We start from the raw sequence: 17,475 nt of genomic DNA, 5'->3' as shown, positions 1-17,475 counted from the left end.
TCTCATTGGAATGAACGAATGATGTATCTGCCTGTATATACAGAGTACACAAGCCAACAATGACGTCATTTGCTCGCTCGAAGGATAAATCAGCTTGCCTAAAAGGGCCCATACTTGCCAATCAGTCAGGTATTATAAAAGGTTCATAAACAATTACACCGATTCCGCAGGAGTGCGACTATGTCAGTGCAGGTAAGTTACGGGCTGTATGAGATCTGATGACAAGTGTGGCACAGCTAATACAGGAGATGTTTCAATATAAATGTAATTGTTTAAAAATAGTTAACCATGTTGCTATTTCTATTTACATAAAAGTACTACTTTGATTCCATAACATTGTGAATCATTACAGTTCATGGAAGATCAAAGAATAAGATTACATACGGATTCAGGCCTCATGTCCACGGGCATAATATGGCCCGCGTGGATATTTGATGCGGATTTCTGCAGCAGATGCACTGCAGATGATCTTTAAATTGTATTATTTTGGCTTGCGGGAGACCACAGATTGCAGATGTGCCACACGTGGATGCACTGCATGTCATCCGTGCATGGAAAAAATGCAAGCCCACCTCCCAGCCTTTTCCCTAATTCCTAATTAAATTTAACCTTCAAACCCACAGTGCATCCACAAATGTATTTGCAGATGCACTGCGGATCTCCCGCACCCAGAGAGATCAGTGCAGCCCATCCGCACTAAAATGGAGCATGCTGCGCTTTTTTCCCACGCTTGAAATCCGCAAATCAAAATAAATCACATCCGCCGATGTTAAATTAACCGCGGATGGTCAATGATTCCCTATGGGAAAATTGATCTGCAGATTTCATGAGCAGGAGACACACCTGGATTTGCTAAATGAATTATGCCCGTGGACATGAGGTCTTATTCTGATGGTATTCTGGCTAAATTTCATTTATTTTAAGGTTTCCAAAATTATACCAGATGTTTCAAACATAGGAAAATGTTTAATGTGAGAACAGTCCACACAAAAAATGAGCAAGGATCTTGGGCAACAAACATGGCGGTATTATACCAGCCTGATCAGATATAACTTACAGATCAGCAGCAGAAAGGTTTATCCAGTTGACACCTAAATCATCCCTCTTTCTGTCCAGAGCACAGATCCAGTATAGTCCAGACATCAAAGGGGAAAGCACCCCAGCTCCAAGAGCAAACAGCACTTTTATTAGAAAGATGAATAAAATCCATATACGAGGATCACTTGACAGTCGCATTTGGGATCCTTAATTGTTGCAATGATTAACGACCCCTGTCGCCTCCAAAACGCATCTCTTAAAGAGACCAGGTTACAGGGATTTTATTCATCTAGTAAAAGTGCTGTTCTATGTCTGTGGAGCTGAAGTGTTATTCTCTTTACTCATCAGATAAAGCAATACCATAAGCATTAGGCCAGTCTCACACAGGCGTATCGTCATTGGGTGTTGCGTGCCAATAGCCCATTCATTTCTATTGGGCCACTCACATCTGCTTTTTATATGTTTGTGTATTTGCAGCGTGCTCCATCTTGGCGCGTATTATGTGCACATACACACCAATATAGTGCATGGGGATTGGCGGCATGCAGCAATTAGGCATGTCATTGCGTACTTGCTGCGTGCTCACACTTGTATCTCTTGCATGTAGAGCACAACTACTTACGGCCGTCTGAGCCCAGCAAAATATTTTTTGCAACATATGTTCATGGACAATAACCTGGTCGTTTTTCAATTCACAAAGGACTAGAGAACAGAGGCCTCGCAGTGTATCCATCTTATCTTCGGATCACACTGCATACTTGTTACAAAGTAAATCTATTTTAACCCTTTCCAATCCACTGTCTGACCTCTGAAGACATTATGATTTAAGGCTGTACAGCTCCGATGTTGGAAGACATCCGTCAGGGTTCTCTTACTGTATATTGCCAGCCTCTCTACTGTTGGAGCCTATCCAACGTGTCACCTCATGCAGTACTGGCTTTAGCTAGCATATAGTGCTGTTGTATAACAGCAGAAAAAGAGTAAGCCCCCTAGGAAAACCAGGATACAAATTGGATTGGAAAGGGTTAAAGTCATTACTGAGCTTGGTGTCCACTGTTGGGTCATGCAGTGGCCTTCATTACATATCCAATCATTATCATAACTATATGACTATGGTCGCTAGAAGACCACACACACACACAACGAGTCTCAAGTTATGAAAAAATGCCCAAATAAGCCTCTCTCACATTGTACACCGTTTCAGTTTCTCGTTGTGATCTATGCTTTAGCACATATTCAAGGTAGGCACAAAAGCAGTCCTTGATTTCCAACAGATATCAACTTCAATTCAAGGACTGTTCCATTGCTCACCCTGAAGTTTATGCTGTGCAAGACTTTGCTTACACTCTTACCAGCTTTCATTATTATGAGTCACTCCAATTTCACCTTGTTCCCAGCTCACTGAAAAGGACTTTCTACCTTCAGTGGATTAATCATTTATAGAATCATATTTTTATTTCTGTCTCTCCCTTTTATGCCGAACACGATTAAAGTGCCATCAAAGAAAAACAATATCTATAAAGTTATAAATACTAGAACTCAACGGCAAAGAAGTGAAACTAGGCACAGAACTAAGCCAAAGTTGCCTGGCTCTTCCATTATACATTGTATGCTTGTATTCTAACTACTAATCTGAAAATGAATTATAATAATATCACTATTTCACGATTACAAAATATTAGCCTATTACACAACAGTGGCCCCTCAGGTTCCAGGGGTCCCAGGATACAATATTTTCAGTATACAATGGTATTTCCCGGAGCACTGTAACTTGAAACTTTATTTAGCAGACAGTCCAGATTTGCAGCTTGTTCACTTCACTGGAAAATCCAACATGGTAAACACCTGTATTACTGATGTACATGGCTATTGGTTTTCTAGTAGCGGCACCCAGTACAATACACATCCTGTACTATGCTTTACCTGTGCCAGCATGAGCTGCTCCTTTGGACATCAGTTAAGGGTGGCTCCATATTATTTTCTGGCACACTGCATGTACTGTATAAAACCCTGAAGAAGCTGCTGGCCTCAACTTAGTGATTCATAGCTCCAGTAGCTCTGGCTTTATCTGTATTAGTAAGCTACTTAATTTTATTTCATTTTGCATTACTTTCAGCTGACATGTTGCAGCTTCAGAATCAGTTACCAGTATTCCATAAAGCTATGGTTTCAATATACAATGGTCATCCCCGAACCAATTAATGTTGAAGGACCACTGTATGGGGAGGATACAGGTAATGTAAATTTATCCACTGGTACAATATCACATAGATCACCTTCTTACATGTGGGCTAATCAATAGAGCCACACATACCAACCCTCACCACTTGCTGCTGCCTTCACTTCAACAACATCTCTTGGACATTGTTTTTCTCAACCAAGAGTCAACAAAAATTCTCGTGCATGCCCTCATCATCTCCTGTGTAGGCTATTGCAACATTCTCCTCTGTGGCCTCCCTTCCAATGCCTTGCACCTGTCTAAACCATCCTCAACTCTCCTGCCTTCCCCCTCTGCCAATCCAATCACTTGCCTATTGACCAGCAAATCCAATTCAAGTTATTAGGACGTACAAAGCTGTCCACAGCAGGTCATCTCCATACATCTCTGACCTAATTTCCAATACCTCCCGACATGTAACCTGCGGTCCTCGCAAGGCCTCCTCCAATTCTTCCCAATGTCTGCTTCTCACATAATCGTCTTCAGGACGTCTCCTGTGCATCACCCACACTTTGGAACTTGCTAGCTCAACCCATTAGATTCTCCACCACCTGGGAAAGCTTCAAAAGGAATCTGAAAACCCATCTCTTCAGAAAAGCCTACAACCTACAGTAACCCCACTGCCACCACAAGACGTGCACTTTCTACCCTTACCTATTGTCTCCTCTCCTAAAGACACTTGTTGTTGCCCTCATCCATTCCCAACTCGACTACTACAACTTGCTGCTCATCGGCCTTCCCCTCTCCAATCCATTCTATAAGCGGCAGCTAGACTCATCTTCCTGTCCAGCCGCTACTCAGACACCTCCGCACTATGCCAGTCGCTGCACTGGCTGCCCATCCATTACAGAACTAAATTCAAACGTCTTACCCTCACCTATAAAACTCTCCACAACACTGCACCACCGTACATCGCCTCCCTCCTGTCCATACATCAACCAGCCCACACACTCTGATCACCCAACACAATTAGATTAAACACCTCTCTAATTCGATCCTCACATGCTCACCTCCAGGATGTTCTTCTTCGTACAACTCTGTAATCTAGGACTAAACAACAAAAATACAATAAAACAATTATTGGGAGTGTATTATAGACCTCACCTGGTACCTCTCCAGGCAACACCCTTTCATAACCAACATCTGAGGGTTTTGTATTGGTCACCCTGGGACGACTTGCCTTGAGAGTTTGCACCATGGGCATTGGTCTTTTGCGCTGTGAATCCAGCACAGTCTGCTGCTTTGCAGCCGGCTTTTTCACCTCTAAAGATGGAAACAAGACAGGAGCTTATAGCTAAGAGGCCACGTGTTTTTGTGTCTTGGCGTAAAGCTTTGAGACCTGTGATTACATGGCTGACTTCTAAAAAAGAATATTAGTAATATTACCTTAATATTTACAATGTATGGCAGCGCATGTTGCCCTTATGGCTCCTTTAGTTTAGTGCTGCACAGCCTTAGTGCACTGCCATACAGACTCCATCGAACGCAGAATATGGAAATATTCTCCCCTAGAACCAATACTAAACAAAAAAATCCATTGTTACAGTAGAGGGCTTATTCCCGTCTATGGTTGCTTTATTAGGGCTCCATACAAAGTGGGGCCATAATACAACTGTGTATGGATGACCTCTAAAGTTCTGTTTACACTAGTGTGATCAAAACAAAAGCCTAATATTTCACTGATTTTAAAAGGATTGTCCAGTTATAAACTATTGATGGCTTATCCACAGAATACGTCGTCAGCAGTAGAGCAACGGTGCAATCCAAAAATAATAGGTCAGCATGCAAAGCTTCCGTGAAAAACATTTCTATATTTTATTCATTACAATTAAAAAGATGTTACAGTACAACAGAGATGAGTCTCCAGTGTGCAGCAGACAGGCGGAAGGAAGGCATACAACAAAGTTCATAGAAATAAATATATGCTCAAAAAGTAGAACGGTGGTCTGCTGTCTGAAATCCCCAACAATAAGCTGTTTGCTTGTCAGTGCACTAAACTGATTCCTTCAGGAAGCAGACAGCTCTGTTCCCACTGTAGTGGCGAAACTTGTTATTACAGGCAGAGCTCCCATTGAAGTGAATGAGAATTTTTCCTGTAATATCAAGCCTGACCACTATAGCGGGAATGGAGCTGTGCACCGAGCTGATTTCTGCACTAAGTAGACAAGTGCACTGGCCTGACAAAAACTAATCATCAAGGGTCCTGAGTGGCGGCCCTTCATTGATCTACTATTGATGGCCTAAATCCCAAGAATAAATTACAAGTGCATAACCCCTTTAATGGCCCCAGGGTCTGCTTGCATGGGTGTTTCTTATTTTGATTTACAGAAGAACACAGAAGGATATTTCTGTTTGCTTTAACATTGATTTGCATGGGGTTTTAGTGCCAACAATGGCTTCTATTATGTTCAGTTCCTTTTGACAGGCAGAAGTGTGTGTGCGTGCGTGCTGCCGAAAAACCTGTCAGATCTGTCTACGCTAGAATAGTTTAGCTCCTGACATTAACAGGGTCTGCATCAGATTTACAGATGGTCATGTGACTATTTATGCTGTCAATTTGGCGCACAACCAACATAACATGAAACATTTTCAAAGACAAAGAAATGTCAGAGCAGAAATAGTTCTTAGAACGATCTTAATAAGAATGAAACGGCAGCTTGGATACAGATTCCCTTTAATCACAACAAAGGCAGCAGCGGCATCTTGGGAGTCATTCATTTCACAAGGAAGAACTTGAAACCCTGTTCTATTAGGAGAAGCATCTGCCACAAAGTCAGCCGGATCAGACTAAGGCCGCTTCCACACGGGGCGACAAAAATCGCACGATTTTCCTCCGATGCGACAGTGCTACAAATCGCATGTATGTGAATCCCATGCTTTCCTATGGGTTCCTTCACATTAGCGAAGTTTAGTAGCTTGCTACATTGCAAGAACACAAAATCGCATCGGCTCTATACAGCTGCGATTTGTACTGTTTTGTAGCCCATGTTTCCCTGTGGACCCTTCCTTTCTGTTGCATCGCATTGCACAAAAGCACGGTTTTTGTGCAGTGTGATGCAACGGTTTGCCCCTAAAAATAACCCCTAACTGTATTAACAAAAAATAAATAAAAAATTCTCCTCTGCAGTTCCGACATACTTGTTTATAGTTTTCGATCAGCGCTTCCTGAACTGGAGGTTCAAAATCCTCGTCTCCAGGAAGCGATTGCTCTGATTGGTTCTCGAGCGCCGCGGCTCAGCCAATCACTGCAGAGCTCGATGAATCAATTACAAAAAACTCCCAAAATCCTGGCAAAAGTTTACAAGGGCAATAGGGTCCCAGTTAGACCTATGGAAAGTTTACCACTAGGACCTTCCAAACTGATAAAATTAAAAAATACCTTTTATTAAATTACTTAAAAGAAAAGAAGAACAAAACACACACAAACAATCACAAGAGGAGTTATGATGTAAATAGACACCTATAACTAGTAATCAGAAGGATGTTCGAAACGTAAATTTTACGCTCGACTTGTAGAGCAAAAACACTTGCCACTCGTGTAATATGAACAATGACAGATTAGAGTCATACGATAAGACTCTGTTGATGTAAATCATTGGTCATAGTCCAAGTGAAGGTGATTCAGTCTAATAGGAGGACGAATCCCATACTTGGTCAGGTATAACACCGTGTGTCAAAGGATGGAAATGACTAACACGTGAAAAAATTAGCTCATCAAGAGCGCGTCACCCAACGCGTTTCCCCCACCTAGTGGGTTCTTCAGGGGTTACAGTACGCTAATCCCAACTGATGTGTCAGGTCGTGGCCAAAGTCTACTTATGGAGACCACATAGACGTCCCGAATATAGAAGGCACGCTAGTGGTCGCCAAAAAATGGTCTGTTTGCGTCCATTTACGGATGCTAAGCACCGAAAAGATAAAGGTGCGTTGTAGGTAAAAACAGACCAAAAAAAAAAAAATAAATAAATAAATAATTGACCCTAAGCGTGACAAAAAAAATAAAAATTTTTTTTATTTTGTCACCACTGTGGTCATAAAAAGAGCATAACTATCCTCTTAGTACAAGAAAAGGGCAGGGAGATATATCCCAAGCCCTAAAGCCGTTAGATAGAAACACGATCTGCAGTCCCTATGGTCCTAAAGATAGAACAAAAGTACCTAGCAGATATAAACTAGCTTAGGTTGCTAGATACATGGATAAGTGCAACCAAAGTAAGTAGTAACGGGGAACTCGCCCCTAAATCAGGACCCAAAACTGAAATCAAATAAAAGAAAAAAACGGCGGCATGTCAGTCCTTGTGGTGGACTGACATGCCGCCGTTTTTTTCTTTTATTTGATTTCAGTTTTGGGTCCTGATTTAGGGGCGAGTTCCCCGTTACTACTTACTTTGGTTGCACTTATCCATGTATCTAGCAACCTAAGCTAGTTTATATCTGCTAGGTACTTTTGTTCTATCTTTAGGACCATAGGGACTGCAGATCGTGTTTCTATCTAACGGCTTTAGGGCTTGGGATATATCTCCCTGCCCTTTTCTTGTACTAAGAGGATAGTTATGCTCTTTTTATGACCACAGTGGTGACAAAATAAAAAAAATTTTTATTTTTTTTGTCACGCTTAGGGTCAATTATTTATTTATTTATTTTTTTTTTTTTGGTCTGTTTTTACCTACAACGCACCTTTATCTTTTCGGTGCTTAGCATCCGTAAATGGACGCAAACAGACCATTTTTTGGCGACCACTAGCGTGCCTTCTATATTCGGGACGTCTATGTGGTCTCCATAAGTAGACTTTGGCCACGACCTGACACATCAGTTGGGATTAGCGTACTGTAACCCCTGAAGAACCCACTAGGTGGGGGAAACGCGTTGGGTGACGCGCTCTTGATGAGCTAATTTTTTCACGTGTTAGTCATTTCCATCCTTTGACACACGGTGTTATACCTGACCAAGTATGGGATTCGTCCTCCTATTAGACTGAATCACCTTCACTTGGACTATGACCAATGATTTACATCAACAGAGTCTTATCGTATGACTCTAATCTGTCATTGTTCATATTACACGAGTGGCAAGTGTTTTTGCTCTACAAGTCGAGCGTAAAATTTACGTTTCGAACATCCTTCTGATTACTAGTTATAGGTGTCTATTTACATCATAACTCCTCTTGTGATTGTTTGTGTGTGTTTTGTTCTTCTTTTCTTTTAAGTAATTTAATAAAAGGTATTTTTTAATTTTATCAGTTTGGAAGGTCCTAGTGGCAAAATCCTGGCAAAAGAGCGACATAAAATCGCAATATCGCCGCGAGCAAACACAGCGATATCGCACAGAAGAATACAGCTGCAATATTGCTGTGATTTTCTCGTGACTATATCGCTGTCGCACGTGTGAAAGAGGCCTTAAAGAGCTTTCACATGGAACGATTATCATTTAATTAAAAAAATAAAATCCATGAATCATTTGACTTTGAAAGATAATCGTTCGGTGTATACTCGGTCAATACATAGTAACATAGCATGTAAGGCCGAATGAAGACAATGTCCATCTAGTTTAGCTTGTTTATCCTCCTTGTTGATCCAGAGGAAGGCAAAAAACCCCAAGAGGCAGAAGCCAATTAGCCCTTTTGGAGGAAAAATTCCTTCCCGACTCCCTAATGGCAATCAGACTAATCCTTGGATCAACCTCTTATAGTTCCTACGTATCTGTATACACAGATCAACAACCCGCTGGTCACCTAAAATTTATATCCTTCCACTCTAGAAAGACATCTAGTCCCCTCTTAAACTCCTCTATGGATTTTGCCATCACCACATCCTCAGGCAGAGAGTTCCACAGTCTCACTGCTCTCACGGTGAAGAACCCCCTTCTGTGTTGGTGATGAAACCTTCTTTCCTCTAGACGTAGCGGATGCCCTCTCGTTACCGTCACAGTCCTGGGTATAAACAGATCATGGGAGAGATCCTTGTATTGTCCCCTCATGTATTTATACATATTTATTTGATCACCCCTTAGCCGTCTTTTTTCCAGGGCGAATAATCCCAATTCTGATAACCTCTCTGGATATTCCAGTCCTCTCCTTCCGTTTATTACTTTAGTGGCCCTTCTTTGAACCCCCTCAAGCACTGCTACATCCTTCCTGAGCACCGGTGACCAGAACTGTGCGCAGTATTCATTGTGAGTCCTGACAAGTGCCTTATATAGTGGTGATTGAACGATGAATGATAATTTGTTCACTTATGCATGAACCTTATCGTTGGCTCGTTCGCTGACCATTCCGTTTAAACACCAATTGTTCAGTCATTGTCATTCACTGGTACAGTTAATTCAATAATCCTATTAAAACTGACCGCCCGAGCAAACAAGCAACCTGCTTCATCATTTGCTCGGACAAATGATTTATCACTGCGTGTAAAAGTGCCCGGGACCCAACAGGACAACTCAGTGTGATTAGCTCTCTTGTCCGAGTCGCTTGGTAATGAACACACTTAAAAAAACAAGCGACTGTTGGCCCATTTTAACAGGCAGACGTTCCTCTATGAGCCACTGCCTGTTTACTCTGAATGGAGGCGAGCGGGTGGAAAAGATCTCCGACATGTTGCACCTCCATTCAGTGAGCGACTTCTGCTTCTGTGTGAAAGCACAGGAGTGATAATCATTGGAACAGCTGTTGGGAACTTAAGCACCTAACAGTTGTCCAGTGTAAAGGTGCTCTAAGACAGAACGATTAGCGTAAAAAAGTAAATGAATAAAAATCGGTCAAACGAGGAAAGTACATAACAATTGTTTGGTATAAAACGTGAGCCAGTGACCAAATGATGAATAATCATTGACTTTTTGCTTGTTGTTCATTTTATGCAGGCATAAAAACCATCGTAGGCTCGTCCCCTCCATAGCATTTACCTATTTCTGTCCTCTTTGGCCTCTCTGCCCACCCCTTCCTTGCCTCTTTTCAGCCTGAACTACTATCTGAACCAACTCAGAGACTATCATACCCTTGCATGTAATACCCCTAAATATTAGTACATGAGGAACACTTGCAGCCTGACTCGCCTCCTTCAGTGCCGCCTTCATTGACCCCACTTATGGCACTTTGCACCTATAGTCTTCATCTCTCATTGCTGCTGTAGTGGCCCAGAGTTAGGGGTCCCCTCCAGCACTTCAGAATACATGTTTTGTGTTTGTCTTGTATGTGGAATGCATCAGGTATATGTGTATTAGGCCCCCCTATCCACAGCAAACCGCCGGCAAATCACGCCGGCCGACGCTTCCCATAGCATTGCTATGGAAAGCACCAGCACCTGTCCACAAGCGGAGAATCATTGCAATTCTCCACTCGCAGCATGCTGCGAATTGCCCTGATTCTCTGCGGTCAGCATCGCCCGTGGACAGCCGGCCTTAGAGTTTGCAGGCATGAAAGGGTTGTTGTCTGGTTATGTCTAGTGTTGTCTGAAAAATGTATCGTTTTGTCTGGTGCTGTATAAAAGGTGCGGTCCCATGATTCAAAGGAGTTAGTGCAGTTCTGAGTTCCGTTAGGAGTTGCGTTCTGTAGGAGAGTTAGTTAGAGGAGTCAACTGCGCAGGGGGTTGGACCAGGTGACCCTGGAGGTCCCTTCCCTTCTTAACCAGTCTATGATTCTATGAGTGAGACATGGAAGAGGCTGAAAGGTGGCTGGCCGTTCCTGCTTGGGCCTAGCTATTCCAGGAATACTCCACATAGCCCCTAACCTCAAGGAGTGTGAAACCATACAGGGCAAAAATGCGTCCCGGGAGAGTGAAAAATCGCCAGAGAGTGAGGAACAAGTGAGTGACCGATAGTAGAGAGAGAAAGTTATCGGGAGAGAGAATTCCCACAGATAACCGTGACTGTGGATGTACAAATGCCCTGTGAATCCTCACTGCTTCACCACTGTAAGAACTGTTTATTGTTATTTGCTGCAAGCATTTAAGTAAACAGACAGGACCGAACGTTCCCGCTTCTCGTCCAGAAAAGACACTGTGTGTGGACTACTTTATTCTACTAAGCTACCCTTAGCAAGGAGACAGTAGAGCCCCATGAAAAAGTATCTCTCTATGCCGCTGTCTCCTCGGCTGATGGCCTGCTTCTCGGATGCTGCACTGCTACTGCAAATGCTGCAGATTTTCTGTACAGGAAATCCTCAGCAGCCGCCGACATATGATGGCCTATGAAAAAATGATTTTGCCGGTAATACTGTTCTTTTACCCACAAAATTGTACTGGCATTCACCATCATTTCTTGGTGTGGTTGTGTTCGTATACGAATGTCGTTGTGTGAGAAACCAGCCTAAGTCCTCATGTCCACAACCGTGTTTTCACCATGTTTAATGCTTGTGTAGGCTGGCCACGTGGTACACAGTGAATGGAGTGAATGGAAGTCAATAGACTTTCATTGATCAATATGCACCGATGTGTAGACACTGCGTATCAATACGCGCGAGAAATAGATCGCAGCATGCTCTATTTCTCTGCATACCACGCAGCGTGAGCCCTTTACATTACGTATAGGGGGCGTTTCCATATGCATCCCCGGGGGAATTAAAAAAAACAAAAGTGGATCTGCGCATGTTCATGTGATACGTGGGCATGCACAGTGCAATCGCAGCCGTATGCAGTCTCTGCCGGCAGAGCCGGTGTCTACAAACATCAGTAAAACGCTGCGAGGAGACCCCCAGCCTTGCACCAATACGTTTGTGGAGCCCCAAAGCAGATTTACTAATGAAATAATCAGGTCGAATGGGAAAATACTTCTGGGAAATGAGGCAGATTTACAGTAAACAAAGAGAAATGAAATAAACTGAATGCCAGGTGGTGGCAGGTCCGTACATGTACAGGTATAATGGGACTAATCCCTGGAGCGCAACGTAGTCCCAAGGGCTAAAAATGAGGGCAAACCAGAAATTCTGCGTTTAGTTTACAGTACAGAAAAACAGCAATTCTTTAAGAAGTCTGCACAGCATATTTACTCATCTTCACACTCCTGGTTCTCAGCTTTAGGGCCCCTTTAGCCTGGGTTCTCACGGGCGGAAATTTCGCTGTTTGGCCGCAGCGAAAAAACGTGAGATTTCCACCGGGAGAATCGCTGCTTCAAAACCCGCGGCACTTAGCCGCGGGTTTTGAAGCGGCCCGGCCGCTCGCTCTTCTGATGCGGCCGGCGCTCCCATAGAGGAGAGCGCGGCCGCAGCGGAGGAAGAAAAAGAACCAGCATGCTGTGGCCGGCTAATCCGCGCCGCAGTGCCATCCTGTGTAGACGAGATTTCTGAGAAATCTCGTCCACATGGCTGGCCAATTCTGGGATTAGCGGCCGCAGGCAGATTTGCCGTGGCGAACACATTTGCACTGTGAATGATGGGCTTTTGCACGCATATTAGCACATATTACTATACTTTTTGCGCTCATAGGGCCAGTTCACGGGACACCCCCATGATTTAAAAGACTATTTAGCCTAATGAGGTCCTGATGTGTACTTTTTAAAAAGAATTGCGCACCTCCCATAGACTTTTATGGGCACAAAAATAGAGCATGCTTCATTTCTGTTCGCAAGAAAGTGAAACGCGAATTGATCCATTAAAATCAATGGGTTCTATTCTCTGCATATTTTGCACAAAAAAGGTTCATTTGAAGGGGCTCTTGGGGAGTATAAAAAAATAATAGGTGATTCTGTTTCAAAATCGCCCAACAATGGTCTCACACGGGCGGATTCCTATTGCGGAATCCGGGAAAGGCGTCCTCACGGGGGATCCGCCGCAAAACGCGGGCATTGAAAGCCAGTAAAATACAGCGATTTAACATGAATAAAGGTTACAATTCTGCTATTTCCACGTATCAGTCATCACAGACACTTGTAACAACTCACATCTGTGTGGCTGGGGCCAACGTGTCAAAACGGTCTTGGAAAAGCAACATTGAAGCCCATAAAGTGGAGGAATGAAACATGGAAATGGTTTGCTTGAACGGATTTGTTTTTGACAGGCGCATTACAGGGGATCCGTCAGTTCTCCGAGCAGGTCTGCTTTAGTAAGAGCTCATGCCGACGGCCATATACGTAAAAGCCTTTTACCATTCTGTAAACACCAGAGACCGCGTATGGCTGCGAGTGCACCGATCATAGCCACGTGTCACATACACACGGTCATGCGCAGTGACTCTTTTTTTTGTATTCTCTCTGTTTAATAGTAGGGATGCGTATGAAAATGCTGCCCATATGCAATCTATTGCGTATGGACAGCGGTTCATATGCAGCCTATACAAATGTATAGGGCTCCCACTGCGTACATACGCAGAGAAATAGAGCATTCTGCGACCTATTTCTTGTGTGTATTGATACGCAGCGTCTACATGGATCAATGAAAGTCTGTTGACTCCATTCACCCCGTATCTCATGTCCATGCAACTGATGCGTAATAAGCGGTGAAAACATGGTTGTGGACATGAGCCCTAAGGCTGTTTTCACACCTGCGTTAGGGTCAGTTCAGGGTTTCCGTCTCTGTGCTCCATTTTTTGGGGAGAGAAACTGAAATAAATGGTAAAAAACAGATGTTTTTTTCTCCATTGATGTCAATGGGGCTTAAAATAAAAAAGAAAGCAAACGGAAAGGCTTCAGTTTGCTTCCATTCTATTAGGCCTCATGTCCACGGGGAAAATCAGGCCCGCTCCGGATTCTCCATGGAGAATCCGTAGCGGGTCCCTCCTGCCCCGCGGACATGATCTCCTTTTCACCGCGGCGTCATCTTCTCTCCGTCGCGGCCGGATCTTCTTTCTTCGGCTCGGCGGATGCGCAGGATGACGTCGGTGACGTGCCCTTCGCATGTGCCGGCCCGAAGAAAAAAGATCCGGCCGCGACGTAGAGAAGATGGGGCCGCGGCGAAGAGAAGAACCGGAGCGGGTGAGTAAATCCCGATTTTTGTCTCCCGCGGATCCGGACGGCTTCCATAGGAGCCCGTGGGAGACCTGAACGAAAATGGAGCATGGTCCAGATTTTTTCATGCTCCATTTAAAAAAAAATCACTTTTATTGACCATCCGCGGGTATTTATCTACCCGCGGGTGGTCAATGGATCCCTATGGGATGCGGATCCGCGGGCAGGAGAAGATTTAAAATCCGCTGCGGATTTTAATTCTTCTTTTGCCTGTGGACATGAGGCCTTAGGCCTCATGTCCATTGGGAAAATCAGGCCCGCTCCGGATTCTACATGGAGAATCTGCAGCGGGTCCCTCCTGCCCCGTGGACATGAGCGCTTAAAATAGGAATTTAAAAGAATTAACTCACCCGCAGCGGACCGGGAAGGTCTTCTCTTCCTCATGGCCGGATCTTCTTTTCCGGCCGGCAGATGAACTCGTCACGCCGGCGGCACGTCGCCGACGTGCATGCGCCGGGCACATCCGCCGAGCCGAAGCAAGAAAGATCTGGCCGTGAGGAAGAGAAGACCTTCCCGGCCCGCTGCGGGTGAGTTAATTCTTTTAAATTCCTATTTTAGGTCTCCCGCGGATCTGGACGGCTTCCATAGGCTTCAATAGAAGCCCGCGGGAGACCCGCACGAAAATGGAACATGGTCCAGATTTTTTCATGCTCCATTTTTTTTAAAATCCCTTTTATTGACTATCCGCGGGTATTTATCTACCCGCGGGTGGTCAATGCATCCCTATGGGGTGCGGATCCGCGTGCGGGAGAAGAGTTAAAATCCGCTGCGGATTTTAATTCTTCTTTTGCCCGTGGACATGAGGCCTTATGTTTCCAGGGGTTTTTTTGGACGCGAATATAGCGCAGTCTGCAGCATTGTTCTTCCATCCAAAAAAAAAGGAAACCTGACAGAATGGGGGCAAACGGAAACTTTTCAGTTTTTTTTTTTTTAAACTAAATCAAAAGGGGAAAAAGTTGAACGATTACTTTCTGTTCTGTTTCAGTTTCTCTCTTCCAAAAACGGAGCAGAGAGACGGAAGCCCTGAACTGACCCTAACGCCGGTGTGACAGCGGCCTGAACACTTGTAATCCCAATAAAGTAACAATTCTGGAGTAGTTCTGGAAGTCTACGTGGTGCTGTGCCTCTATTGTTTTGCCTGGAAAACTATGAATAAATTGACAACTGGGTGTTACCGTTCACAGGTCCCTGAAATGTATTCCTTGGGTCGTACTTACATGGCTGAAATTTTCGTGCGAGACACACAAAACTGGAATGAAAATAGACCCCCTTGTTTGCCATGGTTGTAGTTACACGGGCGATCTTCCTCTCGCAGTTATGCTTCCAGACAGAAAGATCGCCTCATCATGTTCTATTTTCATGCAAGTCTCGCACGAGAATAGTGCAGGTGCGGTCATACGATAAATGCAGATGTGCGGTCATACGATATGATGCAAGTCACACCCAAGTATCTCTTATTAGACTGCTCCATAACTCTGTATCCGTATTGTTTGGGTCTCACCTGCTTATCACCACCCCTCTTATACACCATTTATGAGTTATTGCTTTTTATTTGGGTCTAATAACATTAGTTTTTATATTCCGCCAATTTTAACAAATATCTGTGACTCTTTAGCTATGACTACTAGCATAGATGGGGATGCAAGAAAAAGTGATCGACCTAATTGTCCTTTTTTGACTTTTATCAGCGTGTTGATATATATGATGCAAGTATGATCCAGCGCTGGTTGTACTGACCTGCTGATTCTCTGGACATGCTGCGCTGCGGCCCAGTCTCGTCTGGCTGGATCTATGGAGCTCGCAGTACGAGGGTATTACAGTGTGTATATGTTGTGCCTTGCAGGTTAGCTTTCTTTCTCTTCTGGCTTCCTTCCTCATAGCCTGCAATCTCCACCCAGCCAACGGCTCCATCTCCTCCCACAAGCCGTTTGGCTTTCCCTCGCTCCCTTCCTTCTTCTTCCTCCCCCTGGAATTACTCACTGGAGTTTCCTGAAATAATGTCCTAAAACTTTCTCCAGTTCTTCTGCCCACTTTGTCGCACAGCATTGAGCCTTACCTGTTGGTAGTAGTACAAGTAAATGAGGATATGGCATGGCTAGTGGCTTTAGCTGGATTTCCTGGAAAGTATATTTATTTGTGTTTAAAAAAAAAAAAAAAAGACCAAAAACATATGTTTTAGTGCAAATATATATGCTGCGTGTGATTTTTGTTGCTGGATGTCAATCCACTAGCACAGTGTTCCCCAACTCCAGTCCTCAGGGACCGGCAACAGGTCATGTTTTCAGGATCTCCTCAGTATTGCACAGGTGATGTAATTATTGCCAGTGCCTCAGGCATTGCCACAGGTGTTTTTGCTATAGGATATCCTGAAAACGTGACCTGTTGGTGGTCCCTGAGGACTGGAGTTGGGGTCCCCTGCACTAGCACATACAGACATGCATAGGCATGCACATGCCAACCACATTTGGTGCCCCGTAACATTGCCAGTGAGAAGATGGAACAATGCCCCTACAGCGCCACCTATTGGCAGAATTCCTGCAAGTCAATGTCAGTCTTTTTAACAAGCCTTTTAATAGTGACTGGGAATATAAACCAAAGTCAGAGTCTTCTCAAGAAGGAAGAGACAACCATGTACAGACAGCTAATTTTGCGCCTCGTCAGTGTGCAGCAGGTTTCTGGTGTGGCTGGGTGGGAGGCCCATAGATGTGGGGCAGTACCGGCGCTGTTGCCTGCATGCTTCAGGGTCCCGCGGCACTGTGGGATCCCTGCAGTCTGCGGCCGCTAGCAGTGACTGCGTCTCCCTCCTGGTGCTGTGGGCTCCCTGCTTGTGGCCGCGACGTCCAACTTACTTGGGGGGAGGTGGTGGTGGGGCTTCAGGGCGCTGAGGCATCCCTGCTGCCGATGCCGCTCAGTGCTGCACCAGTGAGGGGTTTCTGCATTCTGGGCAGCCGGCAGTGAAGCTGGGACTGCAGGGGCCACTGTATGCATCTCACATACATCGTTAGTGGGCTGCCAGGACCTACAGCCAATCATGTACAGGGGGCACGCGGTGCGATGCGAGATTTCCCCATTGAAAACAATGGGAGATGCAATGCGAGAGTATGCGCCAAGATAGGACATGCCGCGATTTGTTTCCCGTATGACATAATGCGGCAAAACATAGCTCATGTGTATGACCCCATTCAAACGAATGGAGTTCATATTTGTGCTTTTCTCGCCCCATGTGAAGCTGGCCTTAAAGGGGTTTTCCAGGGAGAATACTACTGATGACCTATCCTTAGGATAGCTCA

General features: G+C 44.5%; 1 protein-coding gene across 2 annotated transcripts in view; it reads right to left on the bottom strand.

Moving 5' to 3' along the window:
- The window catches only part of CASP6 (caspase 6), a 30,789-nt gene extending 14,715 nt beyond the window's left edge, over positions 1 to 16,074 (bottom strand). The window contains exons 1-2 of one of the 2 annotated variants that reach the window (XM_066573837.1): positions 15,923 to 16,072; positions 4,361 to 4,519 (exon numbers count right to left, since the gene is read on the bottom strand). In XM_066573837.1, coding sequence (XP_066429934.1) covers positions 4,361 to 4,519; positions 15,923 to 15,941 — 178 coding nt within the window. In that variant the 5' untranslated portion in view covers positions 15,942 to 16,072. Of the gene's footprint in view, positions 1 to 4,360; positions 4,520 to 15,922 lie in introns of both variants that reach the window. The other variant, XM_066573838.1, reaches the window with a different exon arrangement.
- Between the last annotated feature and the right edge of the window lie 1,401 nt (positions 16,075 to 17,475).

This window comes from Eleutherodactylus coqui, chromosome 7 (assembly GCF_035609145.1).
Source record: "Eleutherodactylus coqui strain aEleCoq1 chromosome 7, aEleCoq1.hap1, whole genome shotgun sequence".
Lineage (NCBI taxonomy): Eukaryota > Metazoa > Chordata > Amphibia > Anura > Eleutherodactylidae > Eleutherodactylus > Eleutherodactylus coqui.
The sequence above is the reverse complement of the archived record's forward strand: the minus strand, read 5'-3'. Positions and strand labels throughout refer to the sequence as shown.